Below are 25,630 nucleotides of genomic sequence, written 5' to 3' on the forward strand. Positions count from 1 at the left end.
GTGACCGTGATCGTGGAAGTGACCAGGCATTTGCCTGGTGTGAAATTGGGAAACCATGGGAAACAATCTTCAGAACCGTCACCAGTGGGGTTCGAACTCAGTCACCCGAATGCAGCTTACGTAACGCAAACCGCATAGCCATTCGCTTGGTGTGTGTGTGTGTGTGTGACGTAGCATAATTTATTGAGAATGTTATCAACTTCCCGCATGAAAGGTTTGCCAAATTGACAAAGTGTACATTGTTCCGTGTAACGTGGTCAGGGGTGAGTTAAAGACAACTCAGAGGTGCTAAGTAAGGATTCGCAATGATCATAAATTGTAGTGAATCTCAGGGGAAAATTATGAAGGATTTGGCGACAAATAAGGGCGAATAACATTTAAAATGTAAGCATGATTTATTGAGAAAATGTGAACTGATAAAAAAAAGGTTGCTTTATGTCGCAGCGTCACAGATAGGTTTTATGGCGAAGATGGGACAGGAAAGGCCAATGAATGGGAAGGAAGCGGCCGTGGCCTTAATTAAGGTACATCCCCAGCATTTGCCTGGTGTAAAAATGAGAAACCACAGAAAACGATCTTCAGTGGAGTTCGAACCCACTATCTCCTGGATGCAAGCTCACAGCTGCGCGCCGCTTACCGCACGGCCAACTCGCTTGGCATTCCAAATACATGATGTCTTTACAATTGACGCGGTGAAAGAATAATGCGTTCTTGCAAAGAAAGGTCAGCTGCTAAGCAAAGGTTTCCCCAGAAGCAACTGAACCTTTTCCTGCCACCAGTGTCATCATCTTCAATCTGAACAACTCGCAGAACTCTGCAAATCTTATTGTTACTGTGACTCTAGATCCAACCATAAGATCCATTATTTGTACAGAAAGTAACTGGTTCTCTTCTTCATAGAATGGAATTATGAGTTTGTAGGCATTGCACTTTTGTTTATGAACATCCACTGGTTGTGTTACAGAGACCTCCCTTCTAAGGGTAGGGCCGATTATGAATCAGTGGGTCCATGCTGCTAGAATGGCTCTCATATCTAGTTTCTTATAACAAGAAAAGTGCGTTCAAGTAGAACATTAGTGTACACAAATAACATCAGTTTAATTTTTGCTATAGTCTGTAAGTGATTTTGTTTTCTTTGCACAAATTACACTGGTGTGTAAAACGAAAGGACGAAAGTAATTTTCGCATGTTGTGTCATTGCCAAGCAACATAGCTCGATGAAATTTCAACCATACATAGGAAAAACTGCTGCAGTAAGGTACGGTAGGCAACTGAAGGGAATATGCGATGAGACGAACAGAAATGACATTTTATACAGAGACAATAAATTACACGCAAGTCGCTGCAACTCTTGATTGTCCCCTGGACATTACAACGAAGGGACATTGTTCTTAAAAGGGTGTGTGACCACCACGGACATTTAAGCATGCTCTGCAAAGTGTTGCCATATTAGCAACAAGGAGTTCTTGTGGTAGGACGTTCAATTCCTCCACCAGCTCGGTTGACAACTCCTGGATGGCCGTTGGTGCTTCTGGACGTGCTGCAATACGTCCGCCCAACATATTCCACACGTGCTCGGTGGGGTTTAAGTCAGAAGAACTGGCAAGCCAGTCCATTCGCGGATTATCATCTCGTTCCAAGACCTCCTCCATCTGTGCTGTTCGATGGGGGCGTGCAATGTCATCCATAAAAATGAAGTCAGGGCCAGATGAGCCCCTGAAAAGACGCACATGGGGAAGGAGTACACTGTCACAATGATGTTGAACGGTAAGTGGATCCCGTTCAAAGATTTGCAGGTCGGTATCCCATGCAACATTATGCCAGCCCACACCATAATACTTGGACCACCAAAATGTTCATGTTGGACAATGTTCCTGGGTGCATTACGTGTTCTCACCTCTCACCACATAAGGTTACGTCTAGAATCACTTATCAGTCTGAACCTGCTCTCATCTGAGAAGAGCACGCAGCCACACCCCTCGTCGGTCCAGAACTGATGCTCTTGGCACCATCACAAACGGTACCGCCGATGTGCGGGTGTCAGCGGTCAATGACACCACCCCCATACAGTCACCGTGCCACTTTGGAATGTGAGATTAAGTGCCTCCCAGTCGTGTTAAATGTGGTTGCAATTGCACCCGCTGTTTGACTTGAGTCTCTTCTTGCATGCTGCACAATGTAGCGGCCATGTGCTGCTGTAGTTGACCGTAGTCGACTCCCTCCTCTCCTTTGGGCAGCAGTGCTTGTGGTTCTGAATGCTCTCCATGCATGTGAAATAATGCTGTGAACAATACCAAACTCCTGGGCTACACTCGTCACACTTCCAGTTTCCCGACGATTCTTCTCCGTGTGAAGTCATCCAAATGTTGTCTCCCGGCCAGGTTTTAATGAATTATACCGCCACAGTACAATATAATAGCTCGCTGATTGACTCACGCTGTCTTCTTCCGTTCCTTCAACTGCCTCATTTTGTGGGGCCACGCCCATTTGTCGCTATAGTCACGCTGACCGCACGCCAAGTCTATGTGCACATATGGGAGACCTCTGACGACATGTTGCTGCACTTTCATTCATTTTCACCAAGTAGCTGATATGTTATGTTGCTTTATCTATCTCGTCCCTAAGTTTTGCATAGCTGTGTATTATCTGATACTTCCCACAGCTCTTTCTATACAGCGTGATTCAGCCGCTCCTTCCAATGTAGTTTTATGAAACCCACAATATTCTATATCCTGAAAACATCTGCCCCGCCGGTATGCTCAGACAACACAACCGGATATCTTGGTATTTACCGCCTCACCTTGATAGGACGCCGTAATTTTATACTCGTATTAAACACTGGAAGACATGCGTATACTTTCTAGATCACATGAACCTCACACGCCGGTGAAACACTAAATTGATATTGTGACCGCAGTAAACCCAGTACTTACTATAAGCTGCCCAATATGCCGTACGGAACCACAGTGTAGTTGGTAAAGACGTGGCGGAGCGGGCTTCGAGTTCGAGTCAGGGGCGAAGAATAATTTTTTATGGCAGATGCCGCCCACCCTCATCGGAGGGTCTGCCTTACAATGGCCTCACTCGGCTAGAAATAGCCACACGAAATTATTATTTCTATTATTATTATTATTATTATTAAAAAAAATTGAAATACATTTTTAATACGTTCGTTCGTTCGTTCGTTCGTTCGTAATCTGTTTACCCTCCAGGGTCGGTTTTTCCCTCGGACTCAGCGAGGGATCCCACCTCTACCGCCTCAAGGGCAGTGTCCTGGAGATTCAGACTTTGGGTCGGGGATGAAACTGGGGAGAATGACCAGTACCTCGCCCAGGCGGCCTCACCTGCTATCCTGATGGGAAGATTGGATGGGACAGGCAAGGAAGAGGGAAGGAAGCGGCCGTGGCCTTAAGTTAGGTACCATCCCGGCATTTGCCTGGAGGAGAAGTGGGAAACCACGGAAAACCACTTCCAGGATGGCTGAGGTGGGAATCGAACCCACCTCTACGCAGTTGACCTCCCGAGGCTGAGTGGACCCCGTTCCAGCCCTCGTACCACTTTTCAAATTTCGTGGCAGAGCCGGGAATCGAACCCGGACCTCCGGGGGTGGCAGCTAATCACGCTAACCACTACACCACAGAGGCGGCTCCATTTTAATACGTACCGCACGCAATTTAATTTCAATACTCGCTTTCATACAAATTCTGTGTGAATGAATGTGTTCGTGGCCCTAAGAAGGACCAATTAGTTACCAGGATGGACACATACAGACCGGAACTGCCCCGACAATGTTTTATGCCAGCATATTCTCGATGTGATGACCGTTTTGGTTTATGCATATTTGGGCCAGGTGTCCAATAGATCGTCTTGCGTGCTGAAGTATTCCAGGTATAATTGCTCGGCAGGCGTCCGTGATGAGTTGCCGGAGCTGATAGGGGTTTTCCGGCGCTTGAGTTTAAACGACGTTCTTCAAATGTCCCCACAAGAAGAAGTCTAACGGCGTTAAATCCGGTGATCTTACGGGCCAAAAAACAAGGTCTCCTCGTCCTGTCCATTTCCCTGGCAGTTCCTCGTTCAGAGAGTTACGAACGAGCAAAGTCGAAGGTGGTGGAGCACCACCCTGTTGCAACCACATCGTCAGACGATCGTGTAAGGGCACACCCTCCAGCAGCAGTGGAAGTTCCTGACGAATCAGTCGATCCCCCAAGATTCCACACAAAACATTCACTCCTCATCGCACTTGATGGGCCGCCTGTCGCACCCAGTGAGGATGGTCCGGACTCCTATAGTGCATGTTGTGGCGATTGACGTTCCCATTATTGTGGAAGCGCGATTCGTCTGAGAACAAAATGTGCGTTATCAATGCTGCATCATTGTCCAGCCTGCCTAATAGCAATGGACAGAACTGCATTCGAGCTTCGAAATCCTGCCCATGGAGCTCTAGGTGTAGCTCAAGATGGTTTGGGTTAAAGTTATGTTCAAGCAGTATTCGCCAGACGGACGGCTGGCTGGTGTTCACCTGTCGTGCAGTCGCCCTTATACTGATGTGTGGATTATTACGAGCTTCCTCCAGAACGGCCTCTTCTGTTTCACCCGACATAACGGGCCTATCACGGACTGGTGTCTGATTGGAAATCTCGCCTGTTGTCCTTAGGTGTCTTTCAACACGGCGGAATGTCGTAGCAGCCGGGTGTCGTCTGTCGGGATGCCGTTCCTGGCACAGACGTAATGCCTGGCACGCGTTTTCTTTTGCTTCCCCAAAAACGAGGAGCATGTCAACGTATTCCTCTGTGGAAAACATGCCGAATGACTGCAGGGATTAGAGTATATTCAGGCCCTAACCAGCGGAGTATGCGCGGGGCACAAGATGAATAACAGCATCATTCCACTGTTTGAATGTGGCGAACATGGGCCTGTGTTGACGTATTCAAACATCATACCAATGAAAAACATATTTGAACGATGCAGGATTCGAACCACCGCTGGCATATTCCGTCAATTGCTGGCGAACGTTTAATCACATCCGCTACGCTACGCTGCTGCAAACACGCTGGTAGTAAGACGAGAGCAGAGTACATAGGCCATACGTTTCTCTGTTTACAGTAAAACATTTATTACTGCACTGTTCATCATCATCATCTGTTTACCCTCCAGGTTCGGTTTTTCCCTCGGACTTAGCGAGGGATCCCACCTCTACCGCCTCAAGGGCAGTGTCCTGGAGCAACAGACTCTTGGTCTGGGGATACAACTGGGGAGTATGACCAGTACCTCGCCCAGGCGGCCTCACCTGCTATGCTGAACAGGGGCCTTGTGGAGGGATGGGGAAGATTGGAAGGGATAGGCAAGAAAGAGGGAAGGAAGCGGCCGTGGCCTTAAGTGAGGTACCATCCCGGCATTCGCCTGGAGGAGAAGTGGGAAACCACGGAAAACCACTTCCAGGATGGCTGAGGTGGGAATCGAACCCACCTCTACTCAGTTGACCTCTCGAGGCTGAGTGGACCCCGTTCCAGCCCTCGTACCACTTTTCAAATTTCGTGGCAGAGCCGGGAATTGAACCCGGGCCTCCAGGGGTGGCAGCTAATCACGCTAACCACTACACCACAGAGGCGGACTACTGCACTGTTACCTAGTTTTTTTCTTTCTTTCTTAATCTGCTTACCCTCCAGGGTTGGTTTTCCCTCGTACTCAGCAAGGGATCCCACCTCTAACGCCTCAAGGGCAGTGTTCTGGAGCGTGAGACAGTGGGTCTAGGGATACCAGTGGGGAGGATGACCAGTACCTCGCCCAGGCGGCCTCACGTGCTATGCTGAACAGGGGCCTTGGTGAGGGATGGGAAGATTGGAAGGGATAGACAAGGAAGAAGGAAGGACGCGGCCGTGGCCTTAAGTTAGGTACCATCCCGGCATTTGCCTGGTGTAGAAGAGGGAAACCACGGAAAACCACTTCCAAGATGGCTGAGGTAGGAATCTAACCCACCTCTACTCAGTTGACCTCCCGAGGCTGAGTGCATCCCGTTCCAGCCCTCGTACCACTTTTCAAATTTCGTGGCAGAGCGGGGCCCCCGGGGGTGGCAGCTAATCACACTAACCATTACACCATAGAGACGGACTGTTACGTAGTTTTATGCATTGATTCGCCTCTTCGTTACACCCGATCACGAGGCACGACACATTAACATAGTTACATGGTAAAAGGACGTTGGTACATGATTTCAAGACGTCATGTTCTTGCGAACGGATGATATAACATTTCGTTAGGGTTCAGAATTGCGTGCAAAATGTGCTTACTGAACACTAGTACCATACAGAAAGCCTGCAGGGGAATAGCACCCCTATAACCATGTGCACGTTAGTTGGGCTGCAGCAAATGACATTGGAAGGGGCTGCTGAATCACACTGTATAGTACACACTGATATTCTTCGTTCGGTAAATGGAACCTGTTGTTCTCGCATATTTTGTGCTGAAACCCATGGACTGCTGTTCTTGTTAGGTGTCTCTCTAGCTCCTGCACTCCCTTTTCCAGCTGTCATCCATCATGGCTGAAGTGGTATAGAACTCTATACTAGACTTAACTAAAGTTGGCGTCTGACAGATAAGGTTGGAGGGAGGAGCACTGCACGTGCCATTTCACGATGTTGCCACATTCCAGCATTCCTTTCTACATGCTCTTACCCCTCGCTTCCGGCTCACTTGTTTCCTCCTTCATTCTGACCGCTGTGATCTGTTGTAGACTACCTGGCCAGGCGGTGTCGACCCATTTGCGATCACTCTTATACAAACAATCAGGTTCTTATCAGTGACAGTGAGAGGTTTGGCAACTCCCAGCAAGACGAGCCTCCCAGAAGTTTTATCTCCATGGCAACCGCAGTCGCCCCACCCTCGTTTCCATGGCAACCACACAGCCACTCCCTTTATCCCGCCTCGGCAGGCAGTAAACGGACCTCCCTCTACGAAATGTCACAAACCATCTCTTATTATTAGCAGTATAGTCCTATCTCATTTTTCTTCGTTTCTCTGATATTGACTAGTTTTTAGTCGGGTTCTATGTATGGTAACCAGTGCTGTAGCCTAATGCCCTTCATGACCTCGTATACCAGTCGTGATGGCGCCGTTTTTCCGATTCCTAATACTCGTTTCATGAATATCGTACTGACATATTCTGTTCATTTCAAGTCAGTTATCTTTAGTTTTTCCCGGACGATTCCTATGCCATGTGCGACGACTGCTATCACTACCGTTTCGAATAGCTGCATCGCTTTTATTGATAGATTGATTATGTTCGGATAATTGTATGAAGCTCTTAGAGTATCCATAGGGAGTAAGTCTATGTGGGCACTTAATCGTACATTTTGTATTGGTGTTCACTCAAGGCGCAAGTGATCACAGTTCGAATAATGTAATCATGGTTATTTCTGTTTTGAACGAATCCAAGACGTGGACACGGGACTGGATAAACGACAGAAGTAATTTTGAGGGAATCCCTCTATTTACTGTTAGATAATTCGTCCGGATTCTTCATTGTATCAAGATTCTCTTTGTTTTATTTCAGCCATACTCGTTGCTATTGAGTCGTTAGATTATGAACCTCTGAGTGTATCATTCACTGCCGACCATCCCTTCGTGTACATGATCGTAGATGAGGATCACGGCACTATCTTGTTCATGGGAAGAGTAGTGGAGCCTACTAACTGAAGGTACCCTTCACGGATCGAAGGTAAAATTATATTTTTACATTAAGTGATACCACCAATGCATGTTCGCTTCTAGTTTTTTTGGAATATATATGCTAAATTTGAAGGCACCAAAAATTCTCCATTAAAAATTTGTTACATTAAATTTTCAATTTGTATTCGTAATTTCTTTCCGTAAGTACGGAAATTCTTCATTCACTCGGTCACTCCAAAGTTAATCTTCCGCTTTTTTTTTAACGAAACAATTGTTTCTTCACTTTAGCTCCTAACAGAGTATATAGATATACCCTTACCTCTTGTATTCGAATTTAGTTTCATCAGTTGTTGCGGTGTCCGACTCGTTGGCTGAACGGTCAGCGTACTGGCCTTCGGTTCAGAGGGTCCCGGGTTCGATTCCCGGCCGGGTCGGGGATTTTAACCTTAATTGGTTGATTCCAATGGCCTGGGAGCTGGGTGTATGTGTTGTCTTCATCATCATTTCATCCTCATCACGACGCGCAGGTCGCCTAAAGGCGTCGAATAGAAAGACCTGCACCTGGCGAGCCAAACCCGTCCTGGGATATCCCGGTACTAAAAGCCATACGACACTTCAGTTGTTGCGGTCGCGGCTTTCGTTCGAAGTGGGGCACTGCATTTGATTTCCTCCGAAAGCAAGGTATTGTTTTAGCATTGTCATATTGTGAGAATGAGACCCTCGGAAACATTCGCAAGATGGTGGAAAAGGCTATGGACATGGCGCTGTCGATTACAGTACTGAAGGCACTGAGCACAAATGTTGTCAGGCAATAACAGGCACGTCAAACACCAGATTCAGTCCCAACAAATAACAAAATATCTCTGCTCACAAAGTGTCTCCAAATAAAAAGTCCTGGGTGCAGGATGATAATAAGGTGCGACCAGAACGCAGCACGGCGAGATGATGAGCCCTCCATACGCACACCTTTGCCACCACTCGACTGAGGAAGGAACGGAAAGTATCAGTATATATAACGCAAGTGGAAGGTTCTGGAGACATAAGAAAATATTCGAGAAAGTTGCCAGAGATTGACGTATTCGTAACGTGAGGATGACTCGGTGAGTGAAGAGACAGAGGCATGCAGCCTTCAGTAATATGACAGGCAGCAGTTCGAGGTTTTGGTAGTATGGCGACGGTTCAGAAATCGATGCCAAAGGTAAATAAAGTAACATGTAGACTTTTGTGGGAATGTTACAGAGGCGAGAGGAATAAGACGATTGTCTGTTGTTGTACACTGTATCCTCTTCGGACGAATATTAAGTTCCTATGTTTGCTAATTGCTTTACGTCGCACCGATACAGATAGGTTTTATGGCGACGATGGGACAGGGAATGGCTATGAGTTGGAAGGAAGCGGCCGTAGCCTTAATTAAGGTACAGCCCCAGCATTTTCCTGGTGTGAAAATGGGAAACCACGGAAAACCATTTTCAGGGCTGTCGACAGTGGGGTTCGAACCTACTATCTCCCGAATACTGGACACTGGCCGCACTTAAGCGACTGCAGCTATCGAGCTCGGTAGTTCCTATGTTTAATTGCTCTCTAGTTATGGGTAGAATCTCTTTATGAACAGGTAACTAAACTTCAATGAGAAGTATGGCCTTAACGAAACGTTACCTCACCGCCATCATTGGTTATTCCCCCGTGATCCCTATTCCAAAGCAACTGAAGCCATCACAGCATGTTTGGCGAAATAATTCTAGATCGTGCTTCGTAATCTTCTCGGGGTGGCTTTATTTTTGTTCAAAACGACCTTCAGGGGAAGGCAAAGCTCTCTTCTCCTTGGTTTTCATCAGATATCTGGAAACAATTACAAATTTTAAATACCTCCTCATGAAAGGGACCAGTTCGTTCGAGTCTACCGTCTAACTGTAAGAGCTGAACTTACTGAAAGACTGAAAACAAGATTCTTATCTCCGTGACGCTCTTGGAGACACAGCGTAACAACTCAGAGGTTTCCAGATCGGCAAGCTACGTGCGAAGATTCCTGGACGAGGTGGAAGCTGACGCTGCTGTGCTACTGTGGTGTCAGTCGCGATCATGATTAGTCATAGTGAGCTGTCGGAACAGAACGTGAATCACAAATGTGTACTGAATTAGGTAACTCTGTTTTCAAAATAATTCGAGAGTGTTCAAGAAAACTAAATGCCATCGGGGCAACACTCTTGTGAACTGCAGAGCTATCGGCACTTCAGAAAGTGATTCGTTGCATTTGACCACATTCTGTATGTGGGAGTCGGATACTGGCTCGGTGAAGAGAAATGTGAGGAGTTAGCGAGATAGTGTATGTGGATGAGTGCTGGGAAAAGCGATCAGGTGGCAAGCGAGGATTTTCCTCGGCTGATGTCGTGGAGTTCATCGGCATTGTGGAGATTAAAATCGGGAGCATAAAACAGGTTGATGAGGCCGGAGCATCGCTTCGCTCCTTATAATAGCATAGGTGAGATCTTGAAGGTTGATTTAGTGCCATCAACTTCATTGTAGCCGGTGATACGATCCACACCTTAATTACGGTACGCATGTCATAATTCATCTCATTTTACCAGTACCATAATACTCCCAATACTGTACGCAAAAATATCATAATTTGCTTACTAATATAAAATATCGGTATAGGTATTCCATCAATACAGAGTTTGTTCACAAAAGTATGAAATAATGATAATCGTATGATCGCAGCTACCGTGTGTAAGCATTTTCGTCATCATAATCATCAATCGGTACTAATCTGCATTTAGGACTGCCCCCCACGAATCATTATCTGATCCTGTAATGATTACGAAGGGGTCCCTCTATACCGAGTGATTTTCTTGCGCCTACTAATATTGTTTTATGCAGCCCAAGAAACGTGTGAGAACGTGTTAAGGTCGACATTTCTGTACCGCCACCTTTGTGATAATACCTCACTCCCGACGGTTGCTATAGCCCGATCGAAAAACATTACATCACTGAAATCATTTACCTACGTCCGTCTACCATATTATTATGTTAATGTGTCGTGCCTAGCGACCGGGTGAACTGGAGTGCAAAATGAATGCTTAAAACGAGGTTAAAGCGACGTGAACAGCGTATGAAATAGTGAACTGATGGAGCAATGAACTGCAATCTATTCTTAATACAAGCACATACACACACTCACCGCTCAACTATACCGCATGTGGTTAGATGCTAGCATAGCAATTAATAGAATACATCGTTGATGGTTCGGATACTCATCTTTCACTTCCTTTTGCATCTTTTTCGCCTGAAGATGGTTTTCCGTGGTTTCCCATTTTCATACCAGGCAAATGCTGGGGCTGTACCTTAATTAAGTCCACGGCCTCTTCCTTCCCATTCGTAGGCCTTTCCTATCCTACCGTCGCCATAAGACATATCTGTGTCGGTGCGACGTAAAGCAAATAGCAAACTAGCATCCTTTTCGGCACATTCTTTTAGTGTGTCCATAAAAATGCTAATCTCGTTTCCGTTTTTGTAGTTGACATTTTCTCAGATTTCAATAGACTACATCTACTTGTTTCGTCTCAAGCGGAATGTGAACTAATTTGCTTTTATTCCCTTTCGGTAAAAGATCTTCCTTAAGAGAATTTCCTTCAATCTTTTTATTTCTTTTCTTCTTCTTAATCTGTTCAGCTCCAGGGTTGGCTTTACCCTCGGACTCAGCGAGTGATCCCACCTCTACCGCCTCGAGGGCAGTGTCCTGGAGCGTGAGACATTGGGTCGGGGGATACAACTGGGGAGGATGATCAGTACCTCGCCCAGGCGCCTTCACCTGCTATGCTGTACAGGGGCCTTGTGGGGGGATGGCAAGATTTGAAGGGATAGACAAGAAAGAGGGAAGGAAGCGGCCGTGGCCTTAAGTTGGGTACCATCCCAGCATTTTCCTGGAGGAGAAGTGGGAACCACGGAAAACCACTTCCAGGATGGCTGAGGAGGTGGGAATCGAACCCACCTCTACTCAGTTGACCTCCCGAGGCTGAGTGTACCCCGTTCCTGCCCTCATACCATTTTTCAAATTTCGTGGCAGAGCCGTGAATCGAACCCGGGCCTCTGGGGGTGGCAGCTAATCACACTAACCACTACACCACAGAGGCGGACCTTTTTATTTTACAGGTATTATTACTATCGTACAGTGTGTACGAAAACTCAACGGCGAAATTACGGGAATGGTATTCTCATGGAGAAAGAAAGAAAGAAAGAAAGAAAGAAAGAAAGAAAGAAAGAAAGAAAGAAAGAAAGGGGTATGATAATGTGGGTCCAGAAATGGATAATTAGACAGTTGACCGAGCGTATATTGAAATAGTGCTCGTCTACACGCCCTGATATTCAAGACACCGGTTACAATTATTACAGGAGTGATCACGTTGCGAATAAATGTGATGTGGGACTAACCTAACTTCTGCCCTCCGCATATGATTCCTGTCCTCTCCAATTGTCGCTGAATGCATGTTCTGCACAGGCTTAGTGGACTGAACTTCTTGTGCACCACATTGCCAAATTACTTGGAAGACAAGCCACTAGCATCCTATCAACAACCGACTTAATGCATGATGTTCTCCCCCCACCCTCATCCCTCATCAATATGTCAGTCTCTTAACCCTCAGGGACCTTAATGCGGATTATTCTGGGAGATGGATAACTAGAGGTGGACCAATTACTTGGCCACCACGATCTCCTGACATAAACCCCCTGCACTTTTACCTTTCAGTTCCGATAACTCTGCAATTACCTATTTTCGTGCCCATGTTGTCAAATGCTTCTCCTCTGCTATGAACATGAGCAACCCATTCTTGAAATAATGCCGTTGAACTTTGATGCAAACTGTGGGTTTTATTTGTACCATATACTAAACATAGTTGCTATTCCTTTAATTTCAGTTATTCTCGTGGCTCAGATAACATCCCTTTCTGTACCACCACCTAGAATAATACAATTCACTGCCGATCATCCCTTCCTATACATCATCATGGATGAAGAGAAGGGTACCATACTGTTTATGGGACGTGTAGTGGAACCTAAAGAATAAAGAAGTCATTGGAAAACATATTATATTGTCACTTTGCTTGTTGAGAAGTTATTATTTACACAATGTTGACGGAAGGTCGCGATTTGAATTACAACTATGAATCATAGATCTGTTTATTTTTTATTTCCCCCTAGAAACATATTTCCTTTCCTATCTCTGTGCCTGAGAAGTTCATAAGATGACAGTTCCATAAAATGTTTGCCTTCTTATGAGCGAGCTAGTGATATTCTGAAACTTACTGACAACATTCGATTTGTTTATTTTTCATGAGAATCAGTAATACCCCAGTCACACATTTCCTTGGCTGAATTTTCAGAATTAAGGCCTTCAGTTCACAGGGCCCCGGGTTAGATTCCCGCAAGGCAAAAGATTTTATCCATGTTCGGTTCATTCCTCTAGCTCTGGGTCTGTTGGTTTGTTATCTTCAAAATGCATTTTTTCAACTACACTAAACACATCGTACTACTAACCACCAAAGAAGTGCCCAATATTGAACACATCCCTCCGAATGGTTTGGCGTCAGTAGGGGCATCCGGCAGTAAAATATGGTTTAGTACACATTAGTTCCAGATCAGAAAAGAGTCGATCGCTACTGATAAATATTTAGGTCTGTCTCCCTCGTACAGATTCCCTATCAGTTGTGTACCTAGTCTGTTCTTTGCGCGCGGCTGTGAGCTTGCATCCGGGAGATAGTAGGTTCGAATCCCACTATCGGCAGCCCTGAAAATGGTTTTCCGTGGTTTCCCATTTTCACACCAGGCAAATGCTGGGGCTGTACCTTAATTAAGGCCACGGCCGCTTCCTTCCAACTCCTAGGCCTTTCCTATCCCATCGTCGCCATAAGACCTATCTGTGTCGGTGCGACGTAAAGCCTCTAGCAAAAAAAAAAAAAAAAGTCTGTTCTTTGTGTGACGGTGGTATAGGGAAGTGTTATGGTTGAGAAGGAAGACTGTGGTCTTAATTAACGTTTGCCTGGTGCGATATTGGGAAACCACGGAAAACAATCTTCAGGGTGCCGATATTGTGGCTTTAAGCCACCATCTCTTAGTTCTGGTTTGCATGTACAGAGGATTATACGGATACTTTTGATAACACAATGCATTTTTATGTCGTCTATTCATATCTGTAATGATATAGAAAGTCCTGCTTCCTGGACAAGAGTAAAAGTCAATCCCCAAAACGTTAGTTAAGACAGCGTTAATACCACATTATAATGCTGTTCTCTCTCTCTTCTTTTTTCAGCTGTTCTCATGACTAAATCAGGCAAACGTTACCAACCGTTTACTGCCAATCATCCCTTCATGTACATGATTATGGATGAAGAGAAGGGTACCATACTGTTTATGGGACGTGTAGTGGAACCTACAGAATGAAGAAGTTATTGAAATGAACTGATATATTGTTTCATTGATAGTTCCCAAATTGTATCATGTTTATCCTAACAAAGTACAAAGAGATTCCATTGTTAATCACTGAATTTTTCTTTATCATCTACCTGTCAGTCCATTCTTGTAATCGCTATTGATCCTAGAGGAACCATCTTATACTTGACGTCTGGAAAGCACCATGCAATCTCTAGTTAACATGCGCATTATTATCTTGTTGAAAACTATGGAAAAGTACCTTTCGGAAGAGTGAAATATATCTGACTCTAAATATCAAAGTTTATCAAAATGATATAAACCAGATTTTAAACTTTCACTGTGAGCAACGAATGAAAAATCAGTCACTGCACTGATTATAAAACATAACCTTATCAAAATCAAAAGCGAACACTTAGATGCAGTAATGAATTCAGCACGATTCACAAAGAACGCATATTAAATCACCACGTTGCAGTGGTGATGATTGTCAGGTTGTGTTGATTTTACGGGAAATAAATTTTAAATTTTGGATCGATAGTACTCTACACTGGCTGAAGGTAACCAGCTTCGCTGGGTACTTTTTACATCCATGTGGTTTTTACTATATACAGTAACACAGAAAACGTGCGTTAAACGACCACTCTTTTTGAGTTTCTTCTTTTACTTTTATTTTTGGGGTTCGTAAATATCTTACATTCTAAGTCATTTAAAACAAATACATTCATATACACTCTATTTGATGTATTGTTATCTGGCGCATGCACAAACAGGTTTTCTGCTTGTCCGACACTGGAGAAAGCAACGTAGAGCTGATCATAATATGTGAAGCAGGAATTCTTCAAATTAACTCCACAATTTTGTGGAACGTTTGACCCTGAGCCTTACTGATATTCATACTTCATTGAACTAAGCTAATCGCACTGGAAATTGTAATAGTTTGAAACAAAATGACAAATCATTTGAGATCAATGGAATTCTTGGTACGAAAACCGACTTTCTTTTTTATTTGCCGGTTAGGATTGCTGCCTGAATTGTATTTTTAAGGGGCTGTTTCAGTAAGTATCTGGTTTATATTCAAGAATTACATAAAATAATCACATATGTACTCAAGCAGCGAACTGCTATGGTTCTGAGTTCAAAATACTCCTGCAAGATGAATCAAGGATGGTGTACAAAACCTTTAAGATTATATTCTCACTCCAATCCTTCCAGTACATTATCACTCATTTAAATACATTCAATGACGATGTCAGGCAATTTCAAGCCCCAGATCTTCCAAACCATCTCAACTACAGACACGCAACCATTATAGTGTACGATGGGAGAATCGAGGCTAATACCACACACAAACACCAGTGGTTTGGTCTGCAAGGCAAACTATACGGACACACACACACACACACGTCTATTTATATCTATAGTCGGCCACTTTCAATTCCTACATCTCCCACACCAGACACGCAACCCTATAGCGTGCGACGACAGTCTCGAGTCAACAACCGTACACAATCACCAGTGGTTTGCGATGGGTAGTTATAGCTGCAAGGTGAAATATACGAACACACGCGTCTGTTATTATACGAAGGGCGAACTATATCGTTTTACACTTTATTTTCTCTTAGCAAAACAAAGTACATTACACATCAGTTATTACGTCCACCTTCTCGATATAATCTCCTTGTAACTATGCACTTTTGCCATCGATGTGTCAGTCTCTCCAGATCTTCCTGGAACCATTCTTTCGGAGTGCTGCGTACCCATGCCATGACAGCTGTGTCCAGTTCTTTGAAATCCGCAAAACGAAAATCATGCAGATGTTTCTCCATGTTTCCCACTTGCCAACTGATGGCACTGTTCGACATTTCTTTCGCGGTGGACTGCCCCTATGCTTCCATTGCATCCATTGTTGTTTCGTTTGTGGCTCATTGCAACGGAGCCATGTCTCTTCACCAGTCACAAGTCTAGCCATGAAGTCGGCTGTATCTTGATCATTTCGTTGCAAAAGTTCTTTGCACACGTCCACACACCTCTGCTTTTCGTCTGCAGACAAGAGTCGAGGCACTCACGTGGTTGACATTTTCCCTAACTGTAAGTGGCCGTGCACGATCCGCTGCAGGGTGTTTCGGCTAACTCCCGTGGCTACCTCCATTTCCGTAAATGTGATGCATTTGTTTCTTTGGATGGCCTGTTCAACCCGGACAACGTTGGCTGGTGTTCCTTTGTCCACCGAAGTACGCCCTGTTTTCCAACTTTCCACCCAGTTGTGTTCTGTTTTCCGTAACGGCGCATGTTCTCCACAGACTGCCGCCAAGCGCCGATGAATTTCTGCAGTGGTCACGCCTTCTTTCCATAGAAACCAAGTCGTATAGCGCTGTCCCTGACGGCTGCTTTCCATGTTGTCTGCTCCTACGCTGACTGTTGTTGTGAAATGGCTATGACGAGTGCATTCCTTGGCCCCTATGCGTGTCCTGCTACCAAACGATGGAACAAGACACTAGTTACATGTCACCACCTTCAAAAGTGAAATGTGAACCATATCCGGACGTACAAAAAATAAAGTGTAAAACAATATAGTACGCCCCTCGTATATAGCCGACCACTTTCAACCCGCCACATTTCCCACACCACCACAGCAACCGGCATAGAACCACTACAGTGCAGGATGGGAGACTGCAGGCTACTACGCTCACAAACACCAGTGGTCTGTGACGGGAATGTGAAATATACAGACACAGATATCTATTGTTTATATAGTCGGGCGCTTTCAACCACCCCGAACCCACCCACACATCTCCCACACCACCACTGCAATCGACACGCAACCACCATAGTGCACGACGGAAGATTCGAGGTTACTACCTCACAAAAGCATCAGTGGTCTGCGGTGGGTAGTATTAGCTGCAAAGTGAAATACACGAACACACACGTCCAGTTTTATATACAGGATGGGCCATTTTAATCTATCGGAGCAAATATCTCGAAAAGTACACATCGGATCAAGAAAAATGGGTTATAAAAGTTGTTTGCTTCGGCAGGGGACATCCAATGATACCAAACTCCACCCCGGTACTGGAACACCAAGATTTGATTTAAAAAATTGGTTTCCCATTGAAGATTTTGAAATAATTTCCACTCCCATAAGTGGGGATGCGGTGCGTCGGTGAATAATGGTGGCTCAGGATATCAATTTAGGAAATATCGTTTACATTTACTTTTATTTTTCTGATATGCGTTTTTCTCGAAATATCCCCATTTTTATGATTTTTTAACCAATTTAATTTTTGTCGATTACAGCACCATCTGTCAGCCAAAATGACTAATAATAGGTCAAACTGGGATATTTTTTTCTGGAGAATTCAAATCTGCAATAAAAATGGGGTTCCTATTTAAGATGAAGTTTGGTATCATTGGATGTCCCCTGCCGAAACAAACCACTTTTATTACCCATTTCTTTTGATCCGATGTGTAGTTTTCGAGATATTTTCTCCGATAGATTAAACTGACCCACCCTGTATAGTCGGCCACATTCAACCCACACATCTCCCACACCACCAAAGCTACATACACGCAATCACTACAGTGCAGGAAGGGAGACTTGAGGCTACTATCACACACAGACACGAGTGGACTGCGATGGATAATTGTGGCTGCAAGGTGACATATACGAACATACACATCTATTTTTATATGTAGTTGGCCACTTTAAACCCCCACATCTCACTCTCAACCACTATTGTGTAAGTCAGGAAACTTGAGGCTACTACACACACACACACACACACGCCAGTGGTCTGCGATGGGGAGATCAGGCTGCAAGGTGAAATATACGGACATACACGTCTATTTTTATATATAGTCGGCCACATTCAACCCCAACATCTCCCACACCACCACGGCTACCGACGCTCAGTCATCATAGTGCACGATGGGAGAGACTCGAAGCTACTACCACACATAAACACCAGTGGTCTGCGGTGGGCAGTTTTGGCTGCAGGGTGACATTACGGACACACACGTCTATTTTTATACACGAGTATCTGTCTATGTACACAAAAATGAATGTTTGTACGTATGCCTCGAATGGACTCAAGAACTACTGGACCAATTTCACTGAAAATTTAACAATTTATTCTTATTACTCCTGGGAGGGTTTAAGAAGTGTTTTGAACGAAATCCGATGGGTAGTTTGTTATGATGAGTACTTTTATATGATTAATTTAATTGCAAAGCCGTACCGAGAATGGATCGACTGGATGGACAGATTGACGCTAGGTGACAGCAGCTTACGCTATATCATTTTAGTCCGGTATGAAATGGTGTATATAGGAGGATGGGAATACGCCGCCGCTTTTATAAAGTGCCTTTCTTGATTACCGTGAATATTATTTGGAAATAGCAATCCAACATGCCGTGATCGAGATGTACTTTCATGTCCTAGGGCCAACTTTGACAGGTCTGCTCAGTTTGAAGAATGTTGCTGTGTATTAGATGTGAAAAAATGTGAAGAAATTGTGAATAATGTAGAATATCAACAGTGGAATGACACGAGTTATCAGCCACTGCTAACGAAGAAAAACTGGGGGTTTGGGGGCGGAGCTCCCAGCAAAAAAAGGTGAGACTATATACCCAGGTAATCTATATAAATGCCATTGTTTGTGTGTGTGTATTTCTTGTCCTCCTAAACCTCTGGAGCGAGTTCAACCAAACTTGGTGCACTTATGACTTAGCATTAGGAGAATAACTGCGTGGCGGTAAGACGCCCCAAACACCTTTACGAGTGGGGGGCGAGGAGGTGAGATATGAAAATAATAGAAAATAATGTCGAATCCATACTTTCCGGGGTAGCTGAGATGAATAGTGACACTCCGGACATTTTATCCCTTAAGGGTCGGAAGCAAGGGGTGAGATATAAAAATAATCGAAAATAATATCCAATCCATAGTTCTCGGGGTCGCTCAAATGAATAGTGACAGTACGGATGTCGTTTAAGTCAAAGTTGAGCCCCAATTGGCATGGGGAGGCGAGAAAGGGATGAACAAAAGAAAATATCCAAATTACCGAGATTATGGATGTTTGTCTGTATGTTCTAGCATAGCTGTCTTCCGACTCGTTGGCTGAATGATCAGCGTACTGGCCTTCGATTCAGAGGGTCGCGGGTTCGATTCCCGGCCGGGTCAGGGATTTTAACCTTCATTGGTTAATTCCCATGGCCGGGGGGCCCGGGTGTTTTTGCTGTCCCCAACATTCCTGAAACTCATACACCACACATAACACTGCCGTCCACTACAATAACACGCAGTTACTTACACATGGCAGATGCCGCCCGCCCTCATCGGAGGGTCTGCCTTACAAGGGCTGCACCCGGTTAGAAAAAGCCACACTAAATTATTATTATAGCATAGCTGTCAACTGAACTTTGTAAAAATTTTACCTACTATCCGGAAAATATACTGTGGAGGCAAGACACCCCTAGAAGCCCTAGGAAAGAGGGCGAAATATAATTTTAACTAAAAACGACCGATATTAGTGTTGAATCCATACTTTTCGGGACTACGGGACGTATTTCAACTAAACTCGGTACACTTATGACTTATTATCAGGAGACAAACTGCGTGGAGGTATTACAACCCTATGATTAATCCGGCTCTATGGCTAAATTGTTAGCGTGCTGGCCTATGGTTCAAGGGTCGGGGATTTAAACCTTAATCGTTTGTTTCCTCTGGCTCGGGGACTGGGGAGTGTGTCGTCCTTAAATATAAAATAAAACGAAAATACAAGGAAAGAATGACAACAATAAGAAAACATCAGTAAAATAGTCTAAGAATGAGCTTGTCTAGAATTTCTGGTTACGTAATATTCATTTCTGCTAACTCTATGTTATTTGTGTTTCGGCATTTTTTTCAAAATGGTCAAATATATATTTATTCATTCTTTCCGGATTCACTTGGACAAAGTGACAATAAAAAAGGAATTCTTCTTTCCCTGAGGGCATTTGATGCATTTTTTAAAGTTTGGCCCTATAATTCTTTATTACTCTTCATCCAAGTAATCCCAACTTTTCTTTGTCCAAGTATCTTCCTTAATAATTTCCCTTCCTCTACCTGTTTTGTTTAAGATTAAACATTCCGCTGTATTCTAGTTTTATCACTGTTCTAGAGCTGGATTTTGTTACTTAAAAAATCACACGTAGGTTTGGCGGCGGGAGGGGATGAGATGTAAAAATATTCGCTGAGATGAATCGGCAGAGGGAGTGGGGAATGAGAACGGGTGGAGGAAAGAAAAGAAAATGTCCGCAGTGACCGAGTTTAAGGACGTATTTGTGTATGTTCTAGCGTACCTCTCAACCAAACTTGGTACACATATGACTTACTATCTGGAAGAGATTACTTTGGGGTAAGATACCCTTAGCACTCCTAGGGGAGATGGTGAAATAAAAAATAAACGAAAGTGACTATTATGAATGTCGAATACATTATTTACGAGGTCGCTGAGTTGAAATATGACACTCTGCTTGGTTAAGTCATACTTAAGCCGCAATCAGAATGGAGGTTGAGAAGGGGTGAAACTTAATGTAAAAACCGAGATTAAGGATGTGTTTGGGTGTGTTCCAGAATAGCTCTCAACGAAACTTGGTATACGTATGACTTACCATCTGGAAGAAAAATACTATGGAGATGAAACATCCCAACCCTCACTGGGGGTGGGGAATGGAAGGGGATGACATGTAAAAATAAAATATATTACTGTCGATTCCATTGTTTATGTGTCGCTGAGTTGTATCGTGACGCTCTGGATACCGTTTAAGTACACATTCAGCCTCCATTGGTACGGGGTTGAGATGGGATTAAAAGTAAATAGTCTAAAACGACCGAGATTAGTGCTGAATCCACTGCTTTTGGGGTCGCAAAGCTGATTAGTGACAGTCACAACGACAGCTGAAATCGTGTACATCATATCCATAAATATAGTTATCACATTATTTTTTTGAGAGGATCAAATACTTCCCAGCCAATTCAAGCTTTCATAAGGACAAAGGTTGACTCGAAAATTAAATAATTTAAAACTTGAAACCGAACATATCTAAATAACTCTAAAACTACAAAATCGATTGTAAAATATCAAACAACATCCAATAAGGAATTCTACAAAGATTCACTACACACATAACTAACTGTTAATACTAAAACATTCAAAAACTATCCGCGCAACGCCGGGTACTACAGCTAGTATATATACAGATTACAACCTAGCAAGTTGGCCGTGCGGTGAGCTTGGATTCGGGGTACAGTCGCCACAAGAACTAAGCAAATTGTGAAAAAAAAAGGATGCTCCGATTCTTTTCTTCGATTTCTCGTCTTGGGGCAGGTGCCATTTGTGAAGTTTAGATCTCAACACTTTCCTGTATTTTACGTGTTTTTGTGTGATTCTTGCCAACTGAAAGTCTTTGGATTTCACCGATCAACTGCACGTTTATTTTCTTTGTGCTCGTTTCAGCCATGCTTACAAAACTTCTATCACACCCTTAGGTTCCTCCTTCTTTTCCCAACGCTCCTCCATTCTATAGGTCGTTCCTTTTTTCACAAAATCCTTCTTATTATCATTCTTTCTCCTCGGACAGATCCTTCACTTCCACAGCACAATTCTGTACGTCGCGATAGACCTCCTTCACCCATGAAATATGAGGTTCTTTTTCTACCATTATTATTGTGTACATTAAAAAAATTGCTACTTGTTCGGGGCGTCGATCTATAGAGATCTTTTGCCCCTACTTGCACCATGTAATATGAACCTGTGTGTAATTGGAATGGAGGAAGTGTAGAGTGTTGAATGTGAGGAAAGGGACGTTAAGGACGACACAAACACCCAGTCCCCAGGCCAGGTATATTAATCGTTTACAATTAAAACCCCTAACCCAGCCGGGAATTGAACACGGGTCCGCCGGGTGACAAGCAGACGCGTTGCCCCCTACACCGCGGGGCCGGACTATTGTGTACATAAAAAGTCAATCACCTTTCCTTTCAAATAGCTGGGATCTTCTCAGACTTTTCGTAGACTACAGCTACTTGTTTGGTCTCAAGCGGAATGTGAACTTATCTGCTTTTATTCCACTTCGGTCCAAGACCTTTCTTAAAATAATTTCCTTCAATCTTTGTCATTTTTATTGATATGGTTTCTATTGCACAGAGTGTATGAAAACACAAAGGCAAAATTCCGTGAATGAACTGCTCATGTAGAAAGAAGAAAGAAAGAAAATGGTGTGGCAATATAGGTCCGTAGATGGATAATGGCAGAGTATGCCGAGCGAGTATTTACTAAGTGCATGGCGACACGTCCTGGTTGCCAAAGGCACCGGGTACAATTTGTTACACTAGTAACCACGTTGCGAGTAAATCCCATGTGGGACTGAATAAACTTTTGTCCCCGGCATATGGTATCCTGCCCTCTTCAATTCACGCTCAATGCTTATTCTGCACAGGCTTACTGGACTGAACTATTTGCGTACCACATCGCCTGATTACTTGGAAAGGCAAACCACTAGCATCCCATCAACGTCTGACTTCATGCATGATGTTACCTCCCGCTCACTTCAGTCCTTTTTTCTGAAAGCACGTTAATGCGAATTATCCATTTACTTGGCCACCACGATCTCCTGACATAAACCCATTTGCACTTTTACCTTTGAGGTTATATCTGTCATGTTTTGGACTGCTGTTGATTATAAACCAACTAAAATTACGGGCGGATCTATAATTATATATTTCCTAAGCCAAGTTGATAACATTTTCCCCTTCTCACTATATGAGGAAAGTTTGCCGTTGTGTTTTGATAAACCCTGTAGTTTTTACTTGTACCTCATATTAAACATATTCTCTTCATTTCATTTCAGCTGTTTTCTTCACTATAACATCCGTTTCCGCACCGCAACCTAGAATAATACAGTTCACCGCCGATCATCCCTTCATATACATGATCATGGATGAAGAGAAGGGTACCATACTGTTTATGGGACGTGTAGTGGAACCTAAAGAATAGAGAAGATATTGATACATATATTATTGCCATTTTGCTTGTTGTGAAGTTGTTTCTTGCAGATTGTTGACGGAAATTAGAGTGTCTATACTAACATTTGAATTACAACCATGAAACACAGCTCTGTTTATATTTTGCTTCCCCACCCGCCTCCCAGAAACATATTTGCCTTCCAAACTCTGCGCCTGAGACGTTCATAAAATGACGATTCCCCAAAACGTTTGCCTTCTTATGAGTGAGTTAGTGGTATTCTATTACTTATTTATATCATCCGATTTCTTTATTTATCATCAGAATCAGTAATTCCAGTTGTTTCCTTCCTTGACTGATCGAGTGAATGCCTTCAGTTCACAAGGCTCAAGGTTTGATTCCCGACAATACTACTTGCGTATCACATCGTCTGATTACTTGAAAGATAAACCACTAACATCTCATCAACAGCTGACTTCATGCATGATATAGTCCCCCGCACATTGCAGTACCTTTTTCCCGCGCGCACCTCAATGCGGATTATCCGGAGAGCTGGAAAACTAGAGGTAGACCTATTACATGGCCACCACGATCTCCTCATATAAACTCCCTGCATTTTTACCCCTGATGCTACGTCAAGCCTGTCATGTTTTCAACCGCTGTTGATTATGAACCCACTAAAAGGACGGATAATACTATAATTGTGTATGTCCTGACCCATGCTGATAACACTTTCCTCTTCACCCTGTATGAAGAAATGTTGCCATTGATTTTTAATAAACCCTGTTGATCAGTGGCGTATGCTGGGATCAAGACGTGGGCTCCCACTAGACTTAGGTTACCCCTTCTCGATGGATGGTTTAGTGAACGTCAAGCCTTCAGCGTTTTGAGCTGCAGCCAAAAGCCAACGGAGAAGCCTGCTGTGTTGTGAAGGCTGCCTCACAAGCTACTGCCCTGGCCTCTGCTACTGCCAATGCTCAACCCCTGATTAGTTGATATGGTAGCCTAAGGTTTAGCAAATTAAAGTCTGGCTTTGTAGCTAAATGGATAGAATGCTTGCCTTTAGTCCAATGGCCCGGGATCAATTTTCAGAATCAACCCCCTCATACTGTTAATTCCCCTGGCTTGGGGACTGGATGTTTATGACGTCTTCGCCATTCATTTTATCGTCATTAGGTCACCACCAAGCCTATACAGATGCCATGCATTATTATTATTATTATTATTATTATTATTATTATTATTATTATTATTATTATTATTATTATTATTATTAATACAAATGTTGAATTTTACAATGGTTGTACCCATCGTTCACTGGTTTATTAGCTTCCTCCGGAGATCAGTGGTGGTGTCCGACCAATGATCACGGGTTCGATTCCAACCAACAAAAGAAAACCTGAAATATTGCATTCCATTTTAGCAGATCTACCTATAAAAAGAAAACTACATTTCTGCTATAATAGCAGCCCTGCAGTGTCTTCCTACAATGATGTAGAAGTAAACGGAAGAGATATACCAGTACTCTGTTATCTATGAGGTGTGAAAGTACAGTTATGGGAAAAAATATACGTACACCTCAAACGTTAAGCAATGTTGTCGTTTGTAGTTGACGCATTGCCCATAGGCTGTTAGAAATTTCACTACTGTTCTATATTTCGGTATTTCGCGAAACATGAATATGACTACGTACCGGAAATAACAATATTGCTTTAGAAATGTTTATTTTAACAAACAGATGGTTTATCTCACATCAAAGTCGTTGATAACATCCTTTGCGACGCAGGTAAGCAGTAAAGGTCACGAATTGTACCAAGTCAGTTGTGCTTCAGTCGTTCTAAACAACAAGTGATACAGTCAATCAGTAAGATGGGCCGCAAAATGAAAGAAGCAACAGAAGAAGAGAGAAGAATTGTAATCCGGGCTCATAACTCCTGTGAATCGCTCTCGGAAATATCGAAACTTGTGAAGAGACCAAGATCTACAATTCAGGGAATTATTCACAGGTATGGTGAGAGAAAATCTATCAAAAGTGCTCGTAGACGTGGACTCCATGCAATCTAGACGATCGAACTAAAAGACTAATCCTCAGGAAAGTTAAGAAAATTCCTAGAATCAGTGCTGCAAAACTGAAGTCTGAACTAGGAAATGATTTAAAACTTAATATCTCTGCTTCCACAATTCAAAAGTTTTTATATACGAATGGTTATCATTGTAGAAATGCCAGGCGAAAACCTTGAATTACCCCAGCAAATAGGAAGAAAAGACTACAATATGCTACAGGCTATAAACATGCTTCTCTAGAATTCTGGTATCGAGTTATATTTACAGATGAAAGTAAATTGACCGTTTTTCAAGAATATGGCAAAAAGGTGTGCAGGAAAACGAACACAGAACTCGAAGAAAAAAGTCTGTTTTCTTCAGTGAAACATGGTGAAGGTTGTTTAATGGTTTGGGGGTGCATGAGCTCAGCTGAAGTAGTTTCCTTAGAATTCATAGATGGAAAGATGGACCGTAAATACTATATTGAAGTTTTGAT

At 43.5% G+C, this 25,630-nt stretch overlaps 1 protein-coding gene across 14 annotated transcripts in view; it reads left to right on the forward strand.

Moving 5' to 3' along the window:
- LOC136876392 (ipis-1) overlaps positions 1-25,630 on the forward strand; it is a 105,817-nt gene that overhangs the window by 63,838 nt on the left and 16,349 nt on the right. For 3 of the 14 annotated variants that reach the window (XM_067150312.2, XM_067150317.2, XM_067150320.2), the window contains one exon: positions 13,970-14,196. The exons of 4 other annotated variants lie outside the window; for them this stretch is intronic. Coding sequence is in view for 7 of the 10 variants with exons in the window: in XM_067150320.2 (XP_067006421.2) it covers positions 13,970-14,100 (131 nt within the window). In the remaining 3 variants the exon portion in view is untranslated. Of the gene's footprint in view, positions 1-7,549; positions 7,715-12,578; positions 12,834-13,969; positions 14,197-22,978; positions 23,242-25,630 lie in introns of those variants that run through there. 7 more of the 14 variants (XM_067150309.2, XM_067150308.2, XM_067150311.2 and 4 more) reach the window with 7 other exon arrangements.

The sequence above is a fragment of the Anabrus simplex genome, chromosome 6 (genome assembly GCF_040414725.1).
Source record: "Anabrus simplex isolate iqAnaSimp1 chromosome 6, ASM4041472v1, whole genome shotgun sequence".
Lineage (NCBI taxonomy): Eukaryota > Metazoa > Arthropoda > Insecta > Orthoptera > Tettigoniidae > Anabrus > Anabrus simplex.